The sequence below is a fragment of the Doryrhamphus excisus genome, linkage group LG4 (genome assembly GCF_037039965.1).
Source record: "Doryrhamphus excisus strain RoL-2023G ecotype Guam linkage group LG4, RoL_Dexc_Guam_v1.1, whole genome shotgun sequence".
NCBI classification, from domain to species: Eukaryota; Metazoa; Chordata; class Actinopteri; order Syngnathiformes; family Syngnathidae; genus Doryrhamphus; species Doryrhamphus excisus.
Window position 1 is genome coordinate 10,399,774 of NC_136360.1, and position 22,144 is coordinate 10,421,917.

Sequence of the window (22,144 nt, forward strand, 5' to 3'; positions counted from 1 at the left end):
CTTCAACCCCTGAACTCGTCACAGTAATTAACTTATGGCCACTTTCATGACAGACTGTGTAGTTCCAAGAGTGTGTGCTCACGCCTCAACTTGTGTGTCCTTAACCACAAGTGAAATGTCAGGGCTGACACATAAAGAAGCGCATTAGTCACACAGGAAGCGAATACGCGTGCAGCAAGAGTTAGTCACCAGAAGACTAGCCATGTACTCTCATTATTGTGTTAATATTTTGGTTTGGAAGATGCTCAAATTCATGCGCTTGCCAAAAATGTCCCAATAAATCACACAAATATTTGTTAACATTTTCACTAAGTAATCAGTGGATCAATTAGCAGTCAATTAATTATGTCTGCAGCAGCACTTAAGTGTTAGTTGTGGTTTTTTCCAGGAGCATTTTGAAGTAGAAAGGCATTTATGATGCCTTCAAGATGGCTGCGAAGTAGGAAACTTCCAACTTGGAGCTCACAAAGTCCAACTCCAGGGAATCTAATTTGAGCATCAACAAAAAACATGGCAGATGACTACAAAAAGGTACTTTCCCCCCTAAAAAAAAGTCTAAAATAGACAGCATGTCTATTATTCGACGATCTACAGAGGATTTATGCATGAAAATTAACAGGAGGTTAAAGACTTCAGTTGAATGTAAACAAACATGGCTGACAACCATGATATTGACCCAAATATAAGACTGGAAGAGTATTTTGTTTTAAATGTATCAATATGTCATAGACAAAAATGTGTATTGAATACGAGAAGTTGGGTATAGTTGGGTCAGAACGGTATTGATGGTTGCACACAAGTAGTGTACTTCCTATTGTCTTTGATAATTCAAGATAAAAATAATAAACAACCAATTCCATACCTCCATACTATTATTAGTACACCAATCTCCTGAACTAATTTAGATCACCACCATGGAAAACCACCTCCTACATTTTGAGATATACTGTAAATTCATGCATTATTCACTCAAAGTAAAAGTAAGTAAAGAAAGAAATTGGTGGTAATGCTAATCCTATCATACATAAACGTGCATCATGTAAGTGGAACACGTTTCTAATGTTGGTGCACTGATACATGTGTCATGTATCTTTGAATACGAGCGCCCCGTCACCAACCCCCCGCCGCAATGGCTCACCGGTCCCGTCTCGACTGCGGTGACAATGAACTTTTAGAAAAAAATCCCCCCAACCCAACAAACGGCAAAGAGCTTTCGCCCAACAGCTGCTTCCTGCTGGATGTGCTCCTTTGACCTTGCTTCGTCGTCTGATACGTAGGACGCACTTCCTGCTTTGGGTTTCCCTGTGACTCTTTTTGACATCATCCATCATCATATCAATGAAAAGCCAGACGGCAACACAATCTCTCTTGAATGCATCACAGCATGGAGTGTGAATGTGTCGCCGCTCCCTGTCTCTTTTTTTAAAGAGGTAACTGTAGCCTTGGGCGGCCTGGAATGATAATGACTCCGCCCTTATTAGTCTGGCAGATATCCTTTCAGGAAGACACTTTTTTGCCCATACTGGTACACTTGGGGCTGATGTGTAAATGGGATAATTTATACAATCTTTCCTTCACAATGAAGTGAACTGTGGAATAATTATTTATTTTATTTTAGCCACACAGGAAGTGAACAAACTGTCAGTACGGAAAAGCGTTAGGATTAACTTTGATGACACCAGTATGTCTTCCAAAGCATTTTGACTACAACTCATACCGGGTGCTATAAATGCAATAACTTATGTAAACAAAATGGTGCATTCCTGTCTATTGTTGCAAGTGTGGTCTGTCTTGGTGCTACTGCTCTTGCAAGATTTTATGAAGCTAATCCCTTCCGTGACGCATGGATTTTACTGTTTGTGTATGCACATACTTTTCCCAGAGGCAGTCTGCTGTACCGCAAAAAAAATGCAAAAAAATGAAATAATTACAGCTTCAATCTTGTTTCAAAGGCTTTTTTTTTCCTCTCCAAGCCAGCGCAATTTTTCTGGCCTCTGCTATGAAGATGACGAAAATCATATGGAGGCGTACATTCACTCTTTGCACACCACGCATGGCTCCATGCATGTGTTCTTCATTAAAGGGAATCGCATTCTCCTCACCTCCCGACTTGCCGCCACCGTTTCTATTCCCCAACGAGGCCAAGTGGAGCATAGGGAGCTTATACAAGCGCTAAGAGGAGGCAGATGTACGCCAAAGAACGCCATTAGCACCGCATAGCTGGATGTCCAGTACAGTGTAAAGACTCACTATGCAGTAGGCCACCAGGGCTCCCTGCACGAAGCCCGCCAGGACATCGGTGGGGTGATGCTTGTGGTCGGAGACACGCGACAGGCCGGTGTAGAATGCCATCATCAGCAAGGTGAACTGGAGCAATGGGCGAAGGAGGCGGGCGCCACGCCACGTGAACCGGGACTGGATATAGAACTGCAGAGAGAGATGGATAATGAGTATTTGAAACTGGACAATATGACTTCACAATACGGTAGACCAGTGGTCCCCAATGTTTTGGACATACTGAGTGGTTAGTGTCATGGGGCAAAATTACGCCAAAACCTCACAAAGTATGACATTGATCCCAACGAGCAGCCGGCAGCGAGACCAGACTGCAGGGACCGTCTACAAATGTTGATCATTCAATAATTTCAAGTCTGTACAGTGTAGTGAAACTAAACTGGCATCCTACTCGTTATACTATTTAGCATTTAATTTGGGAAATGGTGCTTTGACATGTTTTTAATTGGGAATGACATTCTGTGAAGTATTGTGCCACCAAAATCAACTTATTAAATGACATAAAACTGGCACACACTTGAGGGTTTTGCAGGAAATTCTTAAAAACAGGAGCTGATTTGTAAAAACAGTAGAACAATCTTGCTGTAAATAGGATCTTTGACTGCCATTTTTACCACAGATTAATTACAAACAGTCCTCTCATTCCTCTGTACCCGGTCTACACACACACACCTGTGGTTGCGGTTCTAAGTCTAGTTCACTTCTGCTGTATTCTGCACTGCCTTCCTCACTCTGCACCTGCAACACTGCCATGTTTTTGCGGCCTGGGGAAGTCTAGACTGAATCAAAGGGGTCGTGGCCGAGCAGAAATGAAGAGTCCACATCGCTTCACACACTCTCAACTGCCTGTGACCTGCATAGACGGGCCTGTTTCATGCTTCTACCTCCCAGCTGTAAAAACATCAGCACTACACAGAAACACATGCTAGCGTACACACTTTTACATGAGGTTGCATGCAAGTCCTCCATGAGGTTCTGGGTCATGATCAGGACCACTGGTAATTTCTTACCAACATATTTCCACATACGCGCTAAGCAGTGAGGTCAGACGTCTTCTCATTTACATTCACCCTTCACTTCCTGTTTCTCACACCCTAGAAGACCTCAGCCAAGGTCTACAAACCCAAAAGCCTGACGTCTTATAATCAGACATGCTAACAATATCTCACAGACGGCCGCAGCCAAGCGTAAAGAGCTCTTATAGGTGTGGACCCCTTAGGAAAAAAAAATCTCCTGCGTGTTTCCTCTAGGACACTCTATCATTGTTACTTCTTCTCAGTTACGGAAAGGGAGGAAGGGGATCCCTCCCATCCCTTCCAAGTTTTTGGTGGGGCTGTTTAGATTGCAGACTTCCTGTGTGTTGGGTTCTCAGGTAGTGGGCGAAGACGGGCACAGCGGCAACATCCTAAACCTCTCAAGTGGTAGCAGTGAGTTGACGAGGTGATTTAGGGGGGCACATGAAGGCTTGGCTGTAGCCCAAACAGGGATACGGTGATGTGGGAAAGTGTGTCAGACGACGGGGTGGAATTCTCATAGGAAAGAATGAACACTTACTGAACGAACATTTTCTAATTATGCTCTTTTCGGAATCATTTCTTCGCTCCTTTGCCTGCTACCTGAGGCACCCGTGCCCACGCCCCAAGTTTTCACTTGAATAATGATTTCAAAACCCTAGCTGAGTAATGCTACAAATCAAATGCAGCGGCAATTATGTAATCAAAAGGCCAGATGATGATACTTTTATATGGTTTGACAGTTACAAGAAAACTTCAGAGAGCAACCATAACCGCGATGTAGCCCATGATGAAAACTAATTTGACAGCCTTGAACTAAACACTTTTGACTTTTAGCTTGGTTGACTTTGAATAATTATTGCTTCAAAATACAATAGATGAGAAGTGCCTTGACTAAGACCAGAATGCCATCCAGAACCACATCTACAGCATGCGGTGTTATGAAGCAACATTGTGGAATCACAGGGTAAGAATGCATCCTTAGACTCCCCTAAAAAAGTGGTATTCATGTGACCCGGGTGGTCTGATGTGAGTCGAAAGACAACAAAAAGGATTCCAACCCGTTCCTCCTGGATTGACAGACTGAAATTGAATTTAAAAATTAAAACACACCAAATAGTGATGAAATTATGAATGCCAAAATACCAGGCTGTAATGAAAAAAGGAATCGCTAGCTGTGGTTCAGACCACAAATATCATGCGCATGTTGTTTCTATTTGTCCAACAAATGTTTGGCTCTTTGATAGAAGGTTCTTATGGGAGGCCTAACCAGCAGTCCTTTCCCACTAGAGAGGATTGGGTATAGAATTGTAGTGTGCACACATCACAAGACATCCCCCTGTGCCATCTCTGAAAGTTTCCGCTCCAACCACATCAGTCTTCCATGTTTTGCAAGAAATTGTTTCCAGGCTGTGTGTGGGAAAGGGGGATGGATAGACCTTTGTGTGCTTGTAGATTTGTAGATTTATTTATTTCAACATTTCCATAGAAATATGCAAGATTATAGCCAGTGGCTAATTTCCATCTTTAATCCCTGTTGGCTGCTTGATGTTAAGTATATTAACAATAATATTTTACATAAAAGAAGACAAGAAAGTAAGCAAAAGGCATACAACTTGACAACAATAAATCTGCTGAGATTAAGGCATTTGAGTGCTTAAATGCATTTGTATTAAAGGATTGGAAGATGGGCATACTGGCTTCCTATGGCTATCTTGACCAGGAAAACAGCGGGAAGAGCCGCCTGCAACAATGATGGGAGCCCTGTTTTGTCAGGGTATCCAAGATGAGACTGAGGGCAACAAGGAAACGGAGCAGTGCCGCAAGCTGGAGACTGTGGAGTAATAACACTGCAGCATTCAGACTAAAAAGACAACAGGGTCTTTTATCCATGAGAAGATTGAGGGCAGTGGAGTCATATCGTGTGTGTTTATTTTTGTCATTTTTGGTGGTGGGCGTGGGTGTGTAATTTGGTGGAAGCGTTAAAATTCCTCCTGAGGGCTCAGACGCCCACCAACAGGTGGATTGTGAGAAGCGAGAGAAAGGGGGAAGGAAGTGCACTTGCAGCAGCTGCCCTGAAGAAAACAGGTGGGTTGTATCCATCCAGCCACCCTTCCCTCCAAGGACGATGTTTTGTTTCCTTCATAAGGGTGCCCCACCTTAACTCCCACTTGTTGGCTACCATCAATCAAGCATGGTGGACCATTTTGTCCATGGAAGACCCTCTGACATCACCCTAACTTCTGTTGAAGTGACGTTTGAGTTACTTACCGCTAAGTACAGCATGGTGAACATGGAGAAAGAGGCGTGTCCGGAGAAGAAGGATTTCCTGTAGAAGAGAAAAATCATACTCTTACTTTACTTTAATACACTTAGTATATTTAGTATACATATATACTCCATCATCCTTCCATCATACTCACACACACCAGGTGTCCCAAAGAGTGTATACACCCTTTAGTAGCTGATAACTCAATTGTTTATTTTTTCTTTGCAGATTAAACCCATGGTTCATGGAAGAATGTCATAACAAGATGACGAGAATGCCAAATCAATTAGATCCATTTCTTTTTTACCTCTGCATGCATTACTCCAAATTATCACACTATCATTCACTGATTCATTTTCTACCGCTTATCCTCACGAGGGTCACCGGGGTGCTGGAGCCTATCCCAGCTGTCTTCGAGCGAGAGGCGGGGTACACCCTAGACTGGTCGCCAGCCAATCACAGGGCACATATAGACAAACAACCATTCACACTCACATTTATCACACTATCGCCTCATCAAAATTAGAGATACCAATTGCAGGTGGTCAAGTAACAGAACCGGCAACAGAACACAAACAATCACTGTGTTGGGTTATGAATTCCATGTATCCCTCCTGATGCCCGTGCGTTCCCACCCACCTGGCCTCTTGCACGTCGCTGTCCTTCCCGCTGCAGGTGTACTCTGTGACATAGCCCAGTGAGCAGTTGATGGCGGAGAAATCCGGTTTGCACACGTCCAGGAAGTGTGGTCTCATCCGACCTACCGACACCTTGGCAATGTCCGTGAAGGACTGGCTGATAGCGCAGCCAAAGATAAACACACCTATCTGCGAGACGACACATGTATTGGTTAGAGAAAGTGCTGTAGTTGGCGGGAAGAGAAAGTAGAGCGCTGACCTGTTTGTAGAAGGCCGCCACATAAGGATTCCCCACAAAGGACTTAGTCCCCTCGTGCAGCTGGTGAATCCTGTAGGACTCTCCGATCACAATCTACAAAGATAGGACTGGTTGATCTTTGAAGGAGGTGATGAAGATGAGCATGCAGTACTCATGCAAGGATAGGAGACACACACACACACACATATACACGCGCACACACATAAAGAATGAGCATGGCCTGCCTTTCCTTCAGGCAGTTTGGTTGTGATGACAGAATATTAACTAGTGATGATGCTTTCATTAGGTCTTAAATGGAGATGAGAGGATAAAGAAAAAGCCAAAGCGAGGTGAAGGAAGTAGGAAACCCCTCTGAGGTGTGGCTCCTAAAGAGACCATTCCACGTACAGTTAAATGCGGTACTGTTCTGCTCGGTGCCGTAGGGTCCAACAGGTTTTAAAAAGATCCTAGCATTAATACTTCTACCATGAATGGACTGGCTTTGATGTGATTTGAATGGTACTAATGGTCTTAGCTGGGGTGGACTAACCCCCTCGGGGTCTTCCAACCAAGTGGTTTTATGTAGCCTCGGGCCCCATGAAAGGACCCCGTCTATACTTGAGGAGGTAAGCCCAGGCTAGCCTTCAAGCCAGGAGCCTGTCAATCATGTCTGCACCTCCAGGACTGTCTGAATGGTTGGCTGCGAGACAAGGCTTGTGTTTCTGGTCCCTACTTTAAATCTCATCACTGGAAATGCAACGCAGGGCCTTGTTTGCGTAGTATTGTAGTATTGTGTTTGTGTGTTAAGCCTCATGAACATATCCTGCCTGATAGGTGGTCGGTCAGCACGTGCGATCCCAGCCAGGGCAAACAAACATTGGGGGTTTATTGCCGTGTTTGTGCTATTGTCTATGAATCCGTTCAATCAATGATTAAAAGCCCCAGAAGGCCGACAGCAGACCTTAAAGCTGTATTTGGACTGTCAACATGAAGATTCAGTCTCTATCCTCTCACACTTATTTGTTTGCATAGAGATAAGACATTACGATTGGCTGGCAACCAGTTCAGGGTGTGCCCTGCCTCTCGTCCGGAGTCAGCTGGAATAGGCTCCAGCGTACTACCAGGACCGTAATGAGGATAAGCGATATAGAAAATGAATGGATGGCTGTATAGAGATAAGACAGCCAGTACGACGACGGGGACAATGCTATACAAACTAAACTATAATATATCATTGGAATAGTCAATGTGCAGCTTGCTATGGTCCGGGACTGGGAAAATATGAATTCCACCATCCTTAAGAAGTTTTCCAACATGAAGTGCCTTGCTAAAGAAGGTTAAGGCGATGGAGTGGACAATTATGTCACCTCCAGACCTGAACCCAATTGAGCACTGTTGGGGCATCCTCAGGGAAGGAAGGCAGAGAGACGCAAGGTGTCTCTCCATCAGTGATGTCATCATGGAGGAGTGGAAGACGATTCAAAAGCAGTGCTAGCTAACAAGTATTCACACCAAGAATACAATTTGGACATATTCACTTGTGTTGTTAGCTCATTTCCAGTGGATAGTAATTCTATACTGCTGAAAAACCTGTACACTGACAACTCTAGTGTACTGTATCACCCCTTGACAAGTTATACTGTATGGAATAAAGGGACTTTTGTGAGATACCGTATATATGTGTCATACATACTTGGTGTCTGCATGAAAAAAGCGACGTCGGCATGGCAGCAGACGCCACTAATGGCGCACAGCTGCGCCAGACACGTCGACGTTTGCCCACACGCATGAACGTCTAACTGTCACAAGCACATGGCCCTCCTGTTTCTAATAAGCAGAAGCGCTGAGCTAGTGTGTGCTGTGTTTTCAGTGTGTGTGCCCGCCAAACTGAAGCGTCTCAGTGTGAGAATCTGGGAGCTGCAAAGATCATCTAGCCCGGACCACGTGCCACTAATTGACACATACAGAGCTGACCACATGTCATTATCGCATGTTTCCACTAACCCTGACACCCCTGCCTCCCTCCTTTTCTGGAGTCATCCCCTCAGTGAAACAAGAGTCAAGGAATGAAGCCGCTAACTTGGGCTACCAGCGCTTCAAGTATGGGATGAATTCTGGCCTGTATCATGCTCGGGGCACTGGGAGGCCAGGGAGTCCAGGATATGAGCAGGAGTTATGGGACTCATTAAAAAAAAAGCCTCTTTGGTGTTTTGGTTTAGGGGGTTTCTTACGACCACTTTGGTTAATGATATTATGATAAACAAAATGGAGTATGATGATTAAGGAAGTATGGAAGGAAGAAGACATGTAAATGAAATTTAGGCTGTATTCACACTTGTCACACTTGGTTGGCGTAAAACATTTGCTCTGCTAGTCAAGTGTGAACACGATCATTCGGACCCTCGTGTGCAATAAAGAAGCGGGCAAAACAGTCATAATAATAAAAAAATGATTACCTACGAATATATTTTTAATAATAACTAGAAATTCTGTCAAATTAAAAGTATAGCGACTTCACACAAAAGAGTCGCTGAGAGGCTGAAGCCGGGCCTTTACTTTGTCTGACGTGCCGCACAGAAAAAATCTCTGAGATACAAAAAATGAGTTCAACCTTTTATTAAAGAAAATTAATGATCAACTTACGATACCGTGCACAAACTCATAATCAAAGTAATCACAGAGATTAAAGGAATTAATATGGCAACCCTGCTCACCCTCTCTCTTTGTCTCTCTCTGGCCACACAGGTGAACAGGTGCCTATATTAACGAAACGTCACCGCCCATAACCATTTGACCTACTTCCCTTGTCCACGTGATCACAATGAATCTAAATAATATCATAAACAATAACAAACACCACTATTCAAATGCACCTACAAAAAATCAATCCAAATTCATTCATGGCTCCTACAAAAAGCCTGTTGTGACGACTGTAGACTACTACATTCACAAGTTGAATGGCTGTCTCAGAGGCTTATACTGTCCTTGTAATTTAGTTCATTTAGCCATCTTTAAATATGCATATTTTTGAATATGCAATCTACATTATTGTAGACTTGTTATTGTTGATTGTTCTTGGCTTCCAGCTGCATTGAGTCTTTTTGACTGGTAGAACTAGCAAATTATAAAAATAACACCCAACATTGGTCATCTCGCACGTAAAGAAAGCTGACCAATCATTTATTTACTTCATGCATTCATTTTTACTGCGCAACAATGGTCTGTTTCGGAATCATACCGAACCGCACCTTCAGTTCATTTGCAGGTGGACCGACACCCATTTCTTAAGTGGTCTCGATCTTCTTATTTAGTACGCACCAGAATTTGGATGATCATGTTCACACTTAAGGAAACAAACTGTACTGGCATATTAACTGAACCACACCTGACAATTGTGAATGCACCATTTGGAAATATGGATGACTCAAACACACTGGACTAAGGTGGATCTGCTATCACCTGATGTCTAGTTGAAGAAGAAGCAAACAAGAGGGAAGTGTTGGAGGTGGACTTACAGAGATGATGGCAATAAGAATGCCAACACCGCAAAGCATGGCATCGCTAATGGTGTCGCCCTCTTTTTGGGGGAAGCGGATGGACTCGTCCGAACAGTAAAACCCGCGCTGGTACGGCTTTATGGTGCTAGTCTCAATGATCAGGAAAGGCAGGCTAGCTACAAAAGAGAGAGGGAGAGGTAGACAGGAAGGAGGAGAGAAGAGAGAAAGCACCAGGTCAGTGACACGGACATAAACAGGAGAGGACACAAGGAGCGCTCTGGCACCAGGGGAAGGGGTGGGGGGTCAGCTTAAGAGGACGTTATTTAAAAAAAAAAAAACTTCAAACAACAAACTGCCCCCATTTCTGCCTCCATTGTCCCCCGTTGCGAGGGTGCGCTCATTGTGGCAGGTGGGCCACTTACGGACACCGTGGGCAGTGTCAACCCGACCGAAGTGAGCACCGAGGAGGGCACGGTGCTGTTCTTGTAGGGGTACTTCAGACTGGAGTCACCGCAGTAAAAACCCCTCTGGTATGGACGAATAGAAGTACGATGCAGAACCAGGCTGGGCAGCATTGCTACACACACACACACACACACACACACACACACACACACACAAATGCATGGATGGATGGATGAACACACACACTCATACACACTTGCTGTATATCCACACTTATATCAACACCTGCTGAAACATGAACTCACCTGTAACCTGAGGGAAAAATCATTAAGACCTCACACGTGTGTGTGTGTGTGCGTGTGTGTGCGTGTGCAAATGGGACGTTTACACAGCAAACACTCTCCTGCTGCTCTGATGACACCAAGCTGTTTATCTTTTAACCCCCCACTCCATCCCACCCTGACAGAACAAACAGATTAGGGTTCACCATTGGAGACAAAGCAAGCACATGATTGTACAGTTCTGTCATATATTATGCTCAAGTTCTGCTTTTCAAATACCAAAGCATCCTGGAGTTGAATGTTCTATAGGTGCCATTCCAGCTAGAACTTTACTGCCCATTAACTTCTCACACATACAGTATCTCAAATCCTTGCGTGCAAACCTTGGCTTGCAGACTTGAGGGAATTTTTAAACCGCGTGTACATTTAAAGGCAAACAAATCCAAGCCCACCCAACTGTGGAACATTTTGGAGCACATATTTGGCGGGCCTACACATCGCTGCAGTGGCTAAAGACACAGAGGCGTCCCGAAGACGCTCACATTTGATGTTTTTCTGCGGGCGGCTTTTTCGTGTGATTGAGATTTGGGTCAAAGCGAGAGGTTTCCCCCGTGCTTGTTCCAACCTAATGAGGCTAGGAACCACAAACCTCGTCTGACGGGAGAGTTGGAGATTGGGTTACAGGGTCTGTCCTCCAAAACACAGCAAAAACTCAGAGCAGAACTTCTTATACAGAGACATTTTGCATGCCAGGCTTGGACATCTGCTCCCACTTGAAGCAAGAATGCGTCGCCTCAGGTGTCGAACTGACCACTGACTTAATATTAACGCCACGTATACTCTTTCAAGCATTCAGTGGTTTGCAGACTGGGCTGCATTCCTCCTTAAAGTGAGCATGGATGCAGATGATGTGAGTTAATGTTTTCTAGGCAGGTGCAGACCCCACAAGGTCCCGTATTACACCAAAATGACTTTTTAATGGTGTTCTATTGGTAATATGTGTCCCTGGAGCTTGTTAACGAGCAACGAATGTCATCATGTCATCTCCCTCACTTGTAAAAGAGCTGCACTCCATTTTGATAGCATTCTATCTGAGGTGTCACCTACAAGTGTGGTCAGCATTAGCATCGTTGCTGTTAAAATGGGACACTCCTTCATGTTATGTTGGTGTACGTACTATATGATATGTGGCATCTATTACATTGCAGTTGCAGTGTATACTCTATGTAAAATGCACATAAAATGCACAATAGCCCTTCAGAGACAAACACGTGTTCCCAGTTGGGCTTCACTACATTTTGGCCAATGTACTTCCAACACACTATTGTGGAACATCTAAGACAATTGATTGATAAAATAGTAGTAATCCTGGCTATTTTTACACTATTGTAAAAATAGCTATATATAATAGCTATATAGCTATATACAGTGAAGAAAATAAGTATTTGAACACCCTGCTATTTTGCTATTTCTCCCACTTAGAAATCATGGAGGGGTCTGAAATTTTCATCGTAGGTGCATGTCCACTGTGAGAGAGATAAACTAAAAAGAAAAATCCAGAAATCACAATGCATGATTTTTTAACAATTTATTTGTGTGATACAGCTGCTAATAAGTATTTGAACACCTGAGAAAATGAATGTTAATATTTGGTACAGTAGCCTTTGTTTGCTATTACAGAGGTCAAACGTTTCCTGTAGTTTTTCACCAGGTTTGCACACACTGCAGGAGGGATCTTGGCCCACTCCTCCACACAGATCTTCTCTAGATCAGTCAGGTTTCTGGGCTGTCGCTGAGAAACACGGAGTTTGAGCTCCCTCCAAAGATTTTCGATTGGGTTCAGGTCTGGAGACTGGCTGGGCCATGCTAGAACCTTGATATGCTTCTTACGGAGCCACTCCTTGGTTTTCCTGGCTGTGTGCTTCGGGTCGTTGTCGTGTTGGAAGACCCAGCCACGACCCATCTTCAATGCTCTGACAGAGGGAAGGAGGTTGTTCCCCAAAATCTCACAATACACGGCCCCAGTCATCCTCTCTTTAATGCAGTGCACTCGTCCTGTCCCATGTGCAGAAAAACACCCCCAAAGCATGATGCTACCACCCCCATGCTTCACAGTAGGGATGGTGTTCTTCGGATTGTACTCTTCATTCTTCTTCCTCCAAACACGCTTATTGGAATTATGACCAAAAAGTTCTATTTTGGTCTCATCTGACCATAAAACTTTCTCCCATGACTCCTCTGTATCATCCAAATGGTCATATGCAAACTTAAGACGGGCCTTGACATGTGCTGGTTTAAGCAGGGGAACCTTTCGTGCCATGCATGATTTCACATCATGACGTCTTAGTGTATTACCTACAGTAACCTTGGAAACGGTGGTCCCAGCTCTTTTCAGGTCATTGACCAAGTCCTGTCGTGTAGTTCTGGGCTGATTCCTCACCTTTCTTAGAATCATTGAGACCCCACGAGGTGATATCTTGCATGGGGCTCCACTCCGATTGAGATTGACCGTCATGTTTAGCTTCTTCCATTTTCTAATGATAGCTCCAACAGTGGACCTTTTTTCACCAAGCTGCTTGGTAATTGCTCCGTAGCCCTTTCCAGCCTTGTGGAGGTGTACAATTTTGTCTCTGGTGTCTTTGGACAGCTCTTTGGTCTTCGCCATGTTACAAGTTAAAGTCTTACTGATTGTATGGGGTGGACAGGTGTCTTTATGCAGCTAACGACCTCAAACAGGTGCATCTGATTCAGGATGATACATGGAGTGCAGGTGGACTTCTAATGGGCAGACTAACAGGTCTTTCAGGGTCAGAATTCTAGATGATACACAGGTGTTCAAATACTTATTTGCAGCTGTATCACACAAATAAATTGTTAAAAAATCATGCATTGTGATTTCTGGATTTTTCTTTTTAGTTTATCTCTCTCACAGTGGACATGCACCTACGATGAAAATTTCTGACCCCTCCATGATTTCTAAGTGGGAGAAATAGCAAAATAGCAGGGTGTTCAAATACTTATTTTCTTCACTGTATATAAATAAATATGCTACACTATTTTTCCAACAAATGCATCTTTTAAGATTGTTTAAAGACCTACAATATGTCAACAAATCCTACCTCAATGCAAACAAGTCATTATTTTTGGAATGTGGAGGCCAATACAAGACAAATAATCACATTTTGACAGCTGCTTTTTTCAGCATTCAGATGAGGTCAAGAAGAAGGTGTCCATTTCATTGATTGGTCTGCTGTTGAACGCCATGTGATTTTCTCCTGAGACTTCGAGGTCAACTATTTGGACATCTTGAGGGAAAAGTGGCAGAGGGCAGCAGATGGGATGGATGCAAAGACCGGCACCTGCGTAAACAGGGTGCGGTGCCAAGGCTTGATGGCCTCCAGACCAGGGAACCAGGCCTGAGCCCATTCCTGGGGAATCATGGGAAGAAAGGCAACACAGGAGTGTCGACGTGATATAAAAGGAGTGGAATACCACTGCAGACGTTCATGTGAGTTGCTTCAGCTTCATGCCTGAGTGAACTTGGCAGTGCTTTAATACCTTAAACGCAGTGAAAACACCAGTGGGCGTTGCGCTAATGCCGCGCGCAAAGCCGATCCCGCTGGGTAAACACTCATCACGAGTTGAATCGTTCCATCTTGTGAAGGGTGGAGAAGGGAGAGGAGGAGAAGAGAGGAGAAGGGGGGATTCTCATGCTAATTCTGCAAAGTGAAAGAAGGTTATTGGCTTAACTGACATGAGAAACACAAGCACGCTAACCGAGGCGGAGGACGCCATGGGAAACTGGAATGGACACCAGTGAATAGCTGAAAGCCTCTCTTGTGTGTGCATGCAGCCAGCCATACCAGCACGTATGCAGTTCAGCTCGGCATTGTATGGATTGGTACGGCAAACCCATACCTGCAATTTCCCATTAAAATCAAATGATTCCACCAATGTGAGATATCTTGAGGACACCCTTAAATTATGTTTGAGGCACCCCCCTGCAGGGTGCACTCAAAATGTGTTTTGACATTATCAGCCCTCTGAAATGTTTGCCCGATTTTATGTTTTGTATACAGCGGTTCAGGAGTAGAAGAACAAATCCATAGAGTCACGTTCATGGCAATTGTGCAGATTGTTGCCAGCTTGTTAAGTAAACTGATTAAGGGCTATATAAATAAACTTGACTTGACTTGAGATGGTACAGAAAGTAGCATACCAAGCAGAATGAAGTAGTACTACGACCTTATTCCTACATCCCCCTCGGCAAGTCTCACATCCTCCTAAAGCAACGCTGCAGCTTCATCTGCTAGTGTCTGCAGGGGGAAGAAACATGACCTCTTTTGTTGGGATGGGGGGGTTTGACCTTCACAGGGGCCTCCTGACCTGGGCTGAGTGGAAGAGGAGCGAGTGTTGAAAACAAAAGAGAAGTGGGGAGAGAAAGAGGTTGGCCAGAGGCCGCCGTGCGTCAGCATATTAAACATCAGCTTTATGAGGTCAGTAACATTTACTGACGTTCGAGATCAGCTTTAAAACTATCTGGAGTCTTGCCGTTGTGGTCGAGGCTTTCTCCAGCCTGAGCCGCTTTTAAAAAAACGACGGCGGCGCCGTTATTCTTCACAGTGTGCTAGAATGTACGAACACATGATTGTGTGGCCGATCCAGTGTCGGAGGGAACAGTTCTATTAGTCTTATCAGATGTGGTCATGCATTTCTACCTTTAAGCCTGCAAGGGGAAACCACTGCGGACCATTTGACATCACTCGCCTCCCCCAGACCGGAGAAGGGGGAAAAAGGGGGAGGGAGAGGTATTTCTCCGGCTGCTTGAAGTTGTGTTTATGTGCAGAGTTCACGGCTGGGTCTTTGTGCCCGTGTGACTGCCATTCACTCAAAATCCACTCACATGTTCACATGCTACTGCCTGCTGCATGTACACTGTTGGACCATTGGAGGTAAACTGACTTGTCGCTTTCAAAAGCACTGCTTTATTATCCTTAACAGAGGGGGTGAAAAGTCAGTGTTTTGCAAGTCCCCCCCAAAAAACAAGTCCAAGTCAAGTTAAGTCTTAAGACAAGACAGATTGAGTCAAGTTTTTCTTAATTGAAAACACTGTTTCCATTAATAAACAATATTATTGGACATACGTGCTAAATCAGGGGTGCCCATGACGTCACAAAGGTAGTGTGAGATCCATCGCTTGAGTCACACACATCATAAACGGGACTTTGTCGATGTCATATGACATCAGGTTACAGATAAACTAACTTTTATATCTATAAGTTCTCCGTTCACATGTGAGCACCCCTGTGCTATAGAGATTTGATCACAATTGGTATGAAATTAAATTTCATTTATCAATGTTGGAGGAAATCAGAGTACCCAGAGAAACCCGGGAGCACAAACAACCTCCACACTGAGATGCCTAAGCAGAGAATCGAACCCAGATCTCCTGACTGTGTGGCCTACATGCTAACGCGAGACGCTAAAGAGACACTAAAATAGTGCTTAAATCTGATTGGTCGTTAAAAACTGCATTCAATGAGGAAGATTATTTGGGAAAATCTGATGGGAAATTACATAACAGTCACTAGTTAAATAATTTGAATGGGGATGTATTTTACTGACGTATTTACTGAACATCTATTCAAGTCATCAGACTAAAGTCCAAGTCCTGAGTAATTGTGACCAAGTCACCAGACTTGAGTCCACATCTCTGATCTATAACACTCAACTTTGTTCTAATAATTAAATATTATCATATTAATTTGAGGGTGGTGGTGGGGGGCAGATATTCCACTGAATCCCAATTTCTAAAGGCTTCAGAAAAGGTGTCAAATTTGAAGTTCAAACTGTCATCATGTGTGGCATCAGCAAATTTTGCCAAAGTTTTTAATTTGTTTGGCTTGTTTTTGTCCGAGGCCACCACAGAGGTGGACCAGAAAAGAGGAAGAAATTATGATAACCGTAGAACTGGAACAAAGTCAAAGGGTGAGTAGTTTTACTTAATTTTAGATTTCATTGTTTTTTACATGACAGAAGGTTACCAGTAAGGAGGAAAAATGTAATGATAATCACAGAACAGGAAATGTAAAGGAAAGTATCTGTGTAAATGGTTTACTAATTTTTCACTTACATATATTTTTATAATACAACTAACCATGTTTGTACACTTGCTGCATGAAGGTTGCGTGAGACAAGTGATGTAGTTCGTGGCGGTTTGATTGGCTTTTGGGTTAATTTTGGTATCGCAGCAGATTAGCGCTGTAGGCTGTTTTCCAAGTCTGTTCCAAGTGTCGATCCCTCAGACATAATGACAACAAAAATAGGACCGATTGTACTTTCGCCTGGGTGGCGATCTGCTGACATAATATGTAAACAACAGCTTTCATGGTTCTGCCAAACTAAGTGAAGGACAGCAAACAATATGGTAGGTGATCTTATGAGATCGAGAAAAGGCAAAGTTAGAAGGATATATCCTGATTATGAGCAAGTGAGCGTGCTGAAGTGTCAATGTGAGGGGTCAATAGCGTGGGGAGGAGGAGGCGGGGCCAAGCAAAGGAAGCTGTATTGTGGTTTGCCCTAATGGAGGATTTCCTCCTCCTGTCGCTCAAATGCAACATGTGACCTGTCCTGAGAAAGACGGAGGCGGAGAAAAAAGAACAATTGGGTGGAAGGTTATAGCAAGGGGCGTATCGAGAGGGGCTCCCAACTTCATCTTTCTAGGCTCTATTGAATTTTGCCATCTTTGTCCAAGACACCTGATGCAGGACTCAGTCACATTTAGTAGTATTTTGCTGGAACTAAAGTACACTTTAACCTGGAAAAGCCAATGCATCATCTGGGGGTGCACTCTGGAAGTATTTAAAAATAGTATTACATTATGTACATTAGTTATAACATAAATTGTCTATATTATCCATCATCAAATTAATTGTGCAAGCCGTAGTATTTTGCTCATCCCGTACAGAAAAACATATTGCTACCAGAACACAATGTAATTTAGGAGGATTTTAAGTAACTGTAATTAGTAGAAGATGTTTTGGTGTTGCTTTTGTTTTATTTTCCTCAGGAATAAAATATTCAGTTTACATTGTACCTGTCATGTCATGCGTATGTGGAAAAGTCTGAACACGTTAACATATTTCCTCATCAGAAATCTAGAATTTAAGCATATTTATGCCCATATACATGACATTTCTCAGTGTTATATTGCTATCACCTGATCTGTGTGTCATTGTGTTCCAGGACGATGTGTACAGATCTGTTACTTCCAGGCCCGTCCTGGTCTCTCGAGGAAACTTGACATATTTCCAACAATTCAAAGCAAGTCTCCCCATAGCAAACACTCCAAAGTCCCCAGATATTGTGTGTCCATTTAATATGTGTGGGACAGTGTGGGTATACAGGACAGGCAGGAATAGACAGAAATATACAGAAAGAAAAGAAGAAATTAAGAAATAAATATTACACTGTGGCTTTTGTAGTAAGTGACCAAAATAATACCCAAAAGCTTTTAGAAAATGGCCACTTTTGTGGCCAACAAGTGCATGCATGTGCAGCATCTTTTCTACAATAGCTGGATGTACTTCTCCCTCTGCTTAGCTGATCCCTCCTGATGCTGTTAAGGCATTTATACTATCCTGTGTGCTCCTTTGCACACAATGGGATTAACTCCGAGCGGCTCTCGGATCTCAGCTTTCGCAAATCCTGCCTCACGTTTTGTTGTCTTGTTTTTATTCCACTTGACTTTGCTGGCAACTTTGGTCACAACACGCAAGTGACCGGATGTCCCCGCTTTGGTTTTAAATACAGCCGCCCTGCATGCTAGAAAAGCCTCCTAAAGGTGTTGGTCTTTGGGAATGTGGAGATAAAGTGCATGACAGCCCCTGGAAGTAGCCACACAGGGCTCAAGGTGAAAGGTGAGGAACACGACACGGCTCTGTGATTATACTGTAAAAGAGGACTGTCACTTTAAGGCGGTCTCTTGTGTCTGTGTGGGCTCATGTGGGTGTCAGCGTGGATGACTGTGGCTTTGCTGGCAGCGTCTGCAAAGATTTTCCTCCCCAAACATTTTTGAGAAGCTAAACCATGGTAGGCTTCCGCAGTCCAAATACACAAACCAAGCGTGTTGCAAACAAACTTTAAAGGTCCCACAATAGTGTATTGGAAGCGTGTTGCCCACAATGTAGCCTTAATGCTACAATTTAGACTTTTAGGAAGCCCTACTGGGTAGGCTCATGTTTTAACAGCAACATCACACAAGTTGACTGATGGGTAGTTGGTCAAGCTTTAGTTTTGAGATGTGTAGTGAAGCCTTTTTTTTTTCCAAAGTTTGACCCTCATGATGTGGTAGGTATCCAAAGAGGTGGTACCATGTCAGTGAGGGTGCAAAGTAGTGCAAACAAGTGATGAAGATGATCATTTTTTCTCATAAACAATCTCCAGGAAGACACATTGCTGATAGAACATCATCAAAAAGTACATTATGTGCAATATTAATATTGAAGGCATGTGTGCATATACTGTACAGTGCATGTATGTATGCACTTCATTGTGTCCATGCTGATGTGTGTCACAAATGTACTAAACAACAACAACATAGAGGAGTGGCTGAGGTCAGCAGAGTGAATCCCTGCCCTTTAGCCCTCTCTGTTGCAGCAGCCGGGGGCCTCTAGCTGAAGCATGTGCTTACTCAGAGAGATTTTATTCACAGGAATAAATGCCACTTTTTTTCCACACACACACACATGCTAGGTCCCTCCCTGGAGGCCTTTCAGCAGCAAGTACCTGCTGTTGCTGTTGGCTTGCGGGCACACTTTAAAACTTTAAGAGATGTCGGTGCCGCTGTTTTGTCGGAAATCAGATCCGCTCCCCCTGTTAGCGAGCTACAGGAGGCCAGAGGATATTTATAATGTGTTTTAAAAAAGATCAACTCATCGTCTGCGCTCTTGAAAGGGCAAGCCGAGCGCTCAGCTGCTCCAAAGGAAGGGAAATGTGAGCAGCGCCTGAGGGGAGTGCGGGGTTGGCCGGCTGGCTGGCTGGCTGGGCGTTGCTGTGTCGATACCATAATGGCATTACTACCCCTCAGGACAAAAAGTCTGTCTTGGCGTGGCTTTGAAACCTGACGCCTGTGTCTGGACATTCCTCCATCACGCTCATCTGCTCCTTGTTACCTTGCTCTTGATCAGGGAGGGGACAATGGGCGTTAAAGTTGAGCCCCCTGTGTGAAGGGTCTGCACAGCGTTGTGGGTTGTGGTGCTGGGAGTCCCTGCTTCTTCTCTGTATGTAAACAGGATAAGGCTCAATGGCCGTGGCGTGAGATAAAGGCCTCGCTTCAATAAAGATGCCGAGGAGCTGATTAGGGACTGAGAGTTAGCCACAGATAAGCGCTACGACCCGTAATGCTTCTAACAATGAGGCTCAGAGCGGCAATAAACTATTGATAGATCATCACTGAACTATTTGCACCCATCCCCCCTCAACTGTTGGTCCTCGTTAGGAGAAACAAAGGAGATGCATCAAAAGGCTTATTGTCCTCTGTGAAACGGTGAAATAGCCCACACCCCCATTCCCACTCCAAACATCTCTAAATCCATAGAATATGCACACACACAAACACACACACACAGGATTGTCGTGGGCTGCGTAGTAAGAGAAAGTGACAGACAGAGAGGCCCGTGTAACAGCAGGAGGGGGGGCAAGCCGGGACAGCATGGTGCACCACAGCCATGCAGCAACGACCGCAAGCTTTGTGTTTGGCAACTGCGAGCAAGCACTGATGCACAACCGTGGACACACACAGGCCTCTTGTTTTCAATAACACAACTGTATCTACACGATAGTATTGACTCCTTTGGACAATTGTATGCTTTCAAGGGGCTCTTATGTTCCTAGTGCACAAAGCAAAGGTCCATCAAGGCATGCTGGGATGAGTATGGTCTGGAAGAACTTGACCTCAGGTCCACCAAATACCTTTGGTAATAGATTCAGAGATGCAAGGAACATCAAATGTTTACATTTGCACAGTTCACTATGTCTTAAGAGTATTTCATTTTGCTTGGATTTCACTTTTTGCAATATCAAGCACCTCTGTGGGAATGGACAACCACTTCCTGTCAGTGTAAGGGCTTTGTGTACCAATACTTTTGTCAAAATGTGGTGATATAAGCCAAGCTCAAGAGAAAACATCCAAGCTCTTATTTTTGGTGGGAGTTAACGACATTCTGTGCCCTCAAACGCGTTATAAAAACCCAAATGCACAACAAGTTAAAGTTTACAGTGCTGTGGCTTGGAGGTGTAACTCACATTTATCTAAATAAGCACTTTAGGGTACCTGGGAAAGCTGCAATCATAAATGACAGTAAAGACTTGTTAGCTAGTTGGCTAGCGTTATTGTCAAAATGTTGGTTGTCACGAAGAATAAAGAAACGCATCTTAGATGTGAGAAAGTCACATCAGTCAAAATGATGCCTTTGGCGTCACCACGGCGACCACACACACAGAACCGCAGATGTCGTCGTACACGTGCAGAGTGCACAGACGTTTGCACCCAGAGTCCATCTAATGACAGCCCATGGGACACACACACACCTCTCGCAGCCCTTTGCAGACACACACACACACACCCCCGGGGTTTGTCGTCTTAGTCGCCTGGCATGAATATGATACCACAAAAACCACCGCAGCATCAAGACATGTACTAAAATATACAGCCAAAAATGCATGCTTGCATTCACTGCATACATTCCTGTGGCGGAACGGCTGATCTTCAGTCCGCAACTCATCACAGGCAGACACAGCATGACAGATCATCCTCATAGTCTGCATCAAGATTGCTGTTGCAAAGATTTCTTCTGTGTCACAAATGTCACAAAGTATGTTCATGTGACAGTTATGTGTCTACTTCCTAACACTCATCCACATGGCAATGGTGTTCTGGGCACCTTGAAACAATTTTTTTTTAATGTTTCCTTATCAACAGCCGACACCACTGTTTAACATAAATAATGGCGTCACTGATCCAACGTCCCCCAATTGCTGTCACATGACTCACCCCAGTCAACATTATCCTGATATTTTGGTGTCTTATTCTCCCTAATGACTTTGAAAAGCAGAAGACGACTTATGTGACTTGTGCGTACGCATTCTTTCTTCTTTTATGGTTTGGTGTGTCACATGGTTCTGTGTGCGTATCTATTTGCAGCGCCACACATGGCCTTGTGTATTACATCGTTTTCACTCATTGATTACTAATCTGGCACAGTATGGACACTCATTTTTTTTCAACCTCCCAAAAAAAAATCTCAGGAATGGCCATATGGTGTCAGCTGACCAAGGAAGTAATAAATACAAAAATACAATACACAGAAAAGAATGAAAAAGTGGTCAACCACATTTATGATGCCTCATATCGACTCTACCTTTGAGATTCCCACCCTTTTGTGCGTGACCCCACACGCAAACAAGCGTACCCTCTGCTTCGCTCACAAAATGACACCAGATGTCACA

The 22,144-nt window shown here is 43.9% G+C and overlaps 1 protein-coding gene across 2 annotated transcripts in view; it reads right to left on the reverse strand.

The window, feature by feature from the left end:
• The window catches only part of plpp3 (phospholipid phosphatase 3), a 29,136-nt gene that overhangs the window by 3,413 nt on the left and 3,579 nt on the right, over positions 1 to 22,144 (reverse strand). The window contains exons 2-6 of one of the 2 annotated variants that reach the window (XM_058073344.2): positions 10,373 to 10,527; positions 6,475 to 6,567; positions 6,217 to 6,404; positions 5,580 to 5,637; positions 2,251 to 2,427 (exon numbers count right to left, since the gene is read on the reverse strand). In XM_058073344.2, coding sequence (XP_057929327.1) covers positions 2,251 to 2,427; positions 5,580 to 5,637; positions 6,217 to 6,404; positions 6,475 to 6,567; positions 10,373 to 10,527 — 671 coding nt within the window. Of the gene's footprint in view, positions 1 to 2,250; positions 2,428 to 5,579; positions 5,638 to 6,216; positions 6,405 to 6,474; positions 6,568 to 9,968; positions 10,127 to 10,372; positions 10,528 to 22,144 lie in introns of both variants that reach the window. The other variant, XM_058073343.2, reaches the window with a different exon arrangement.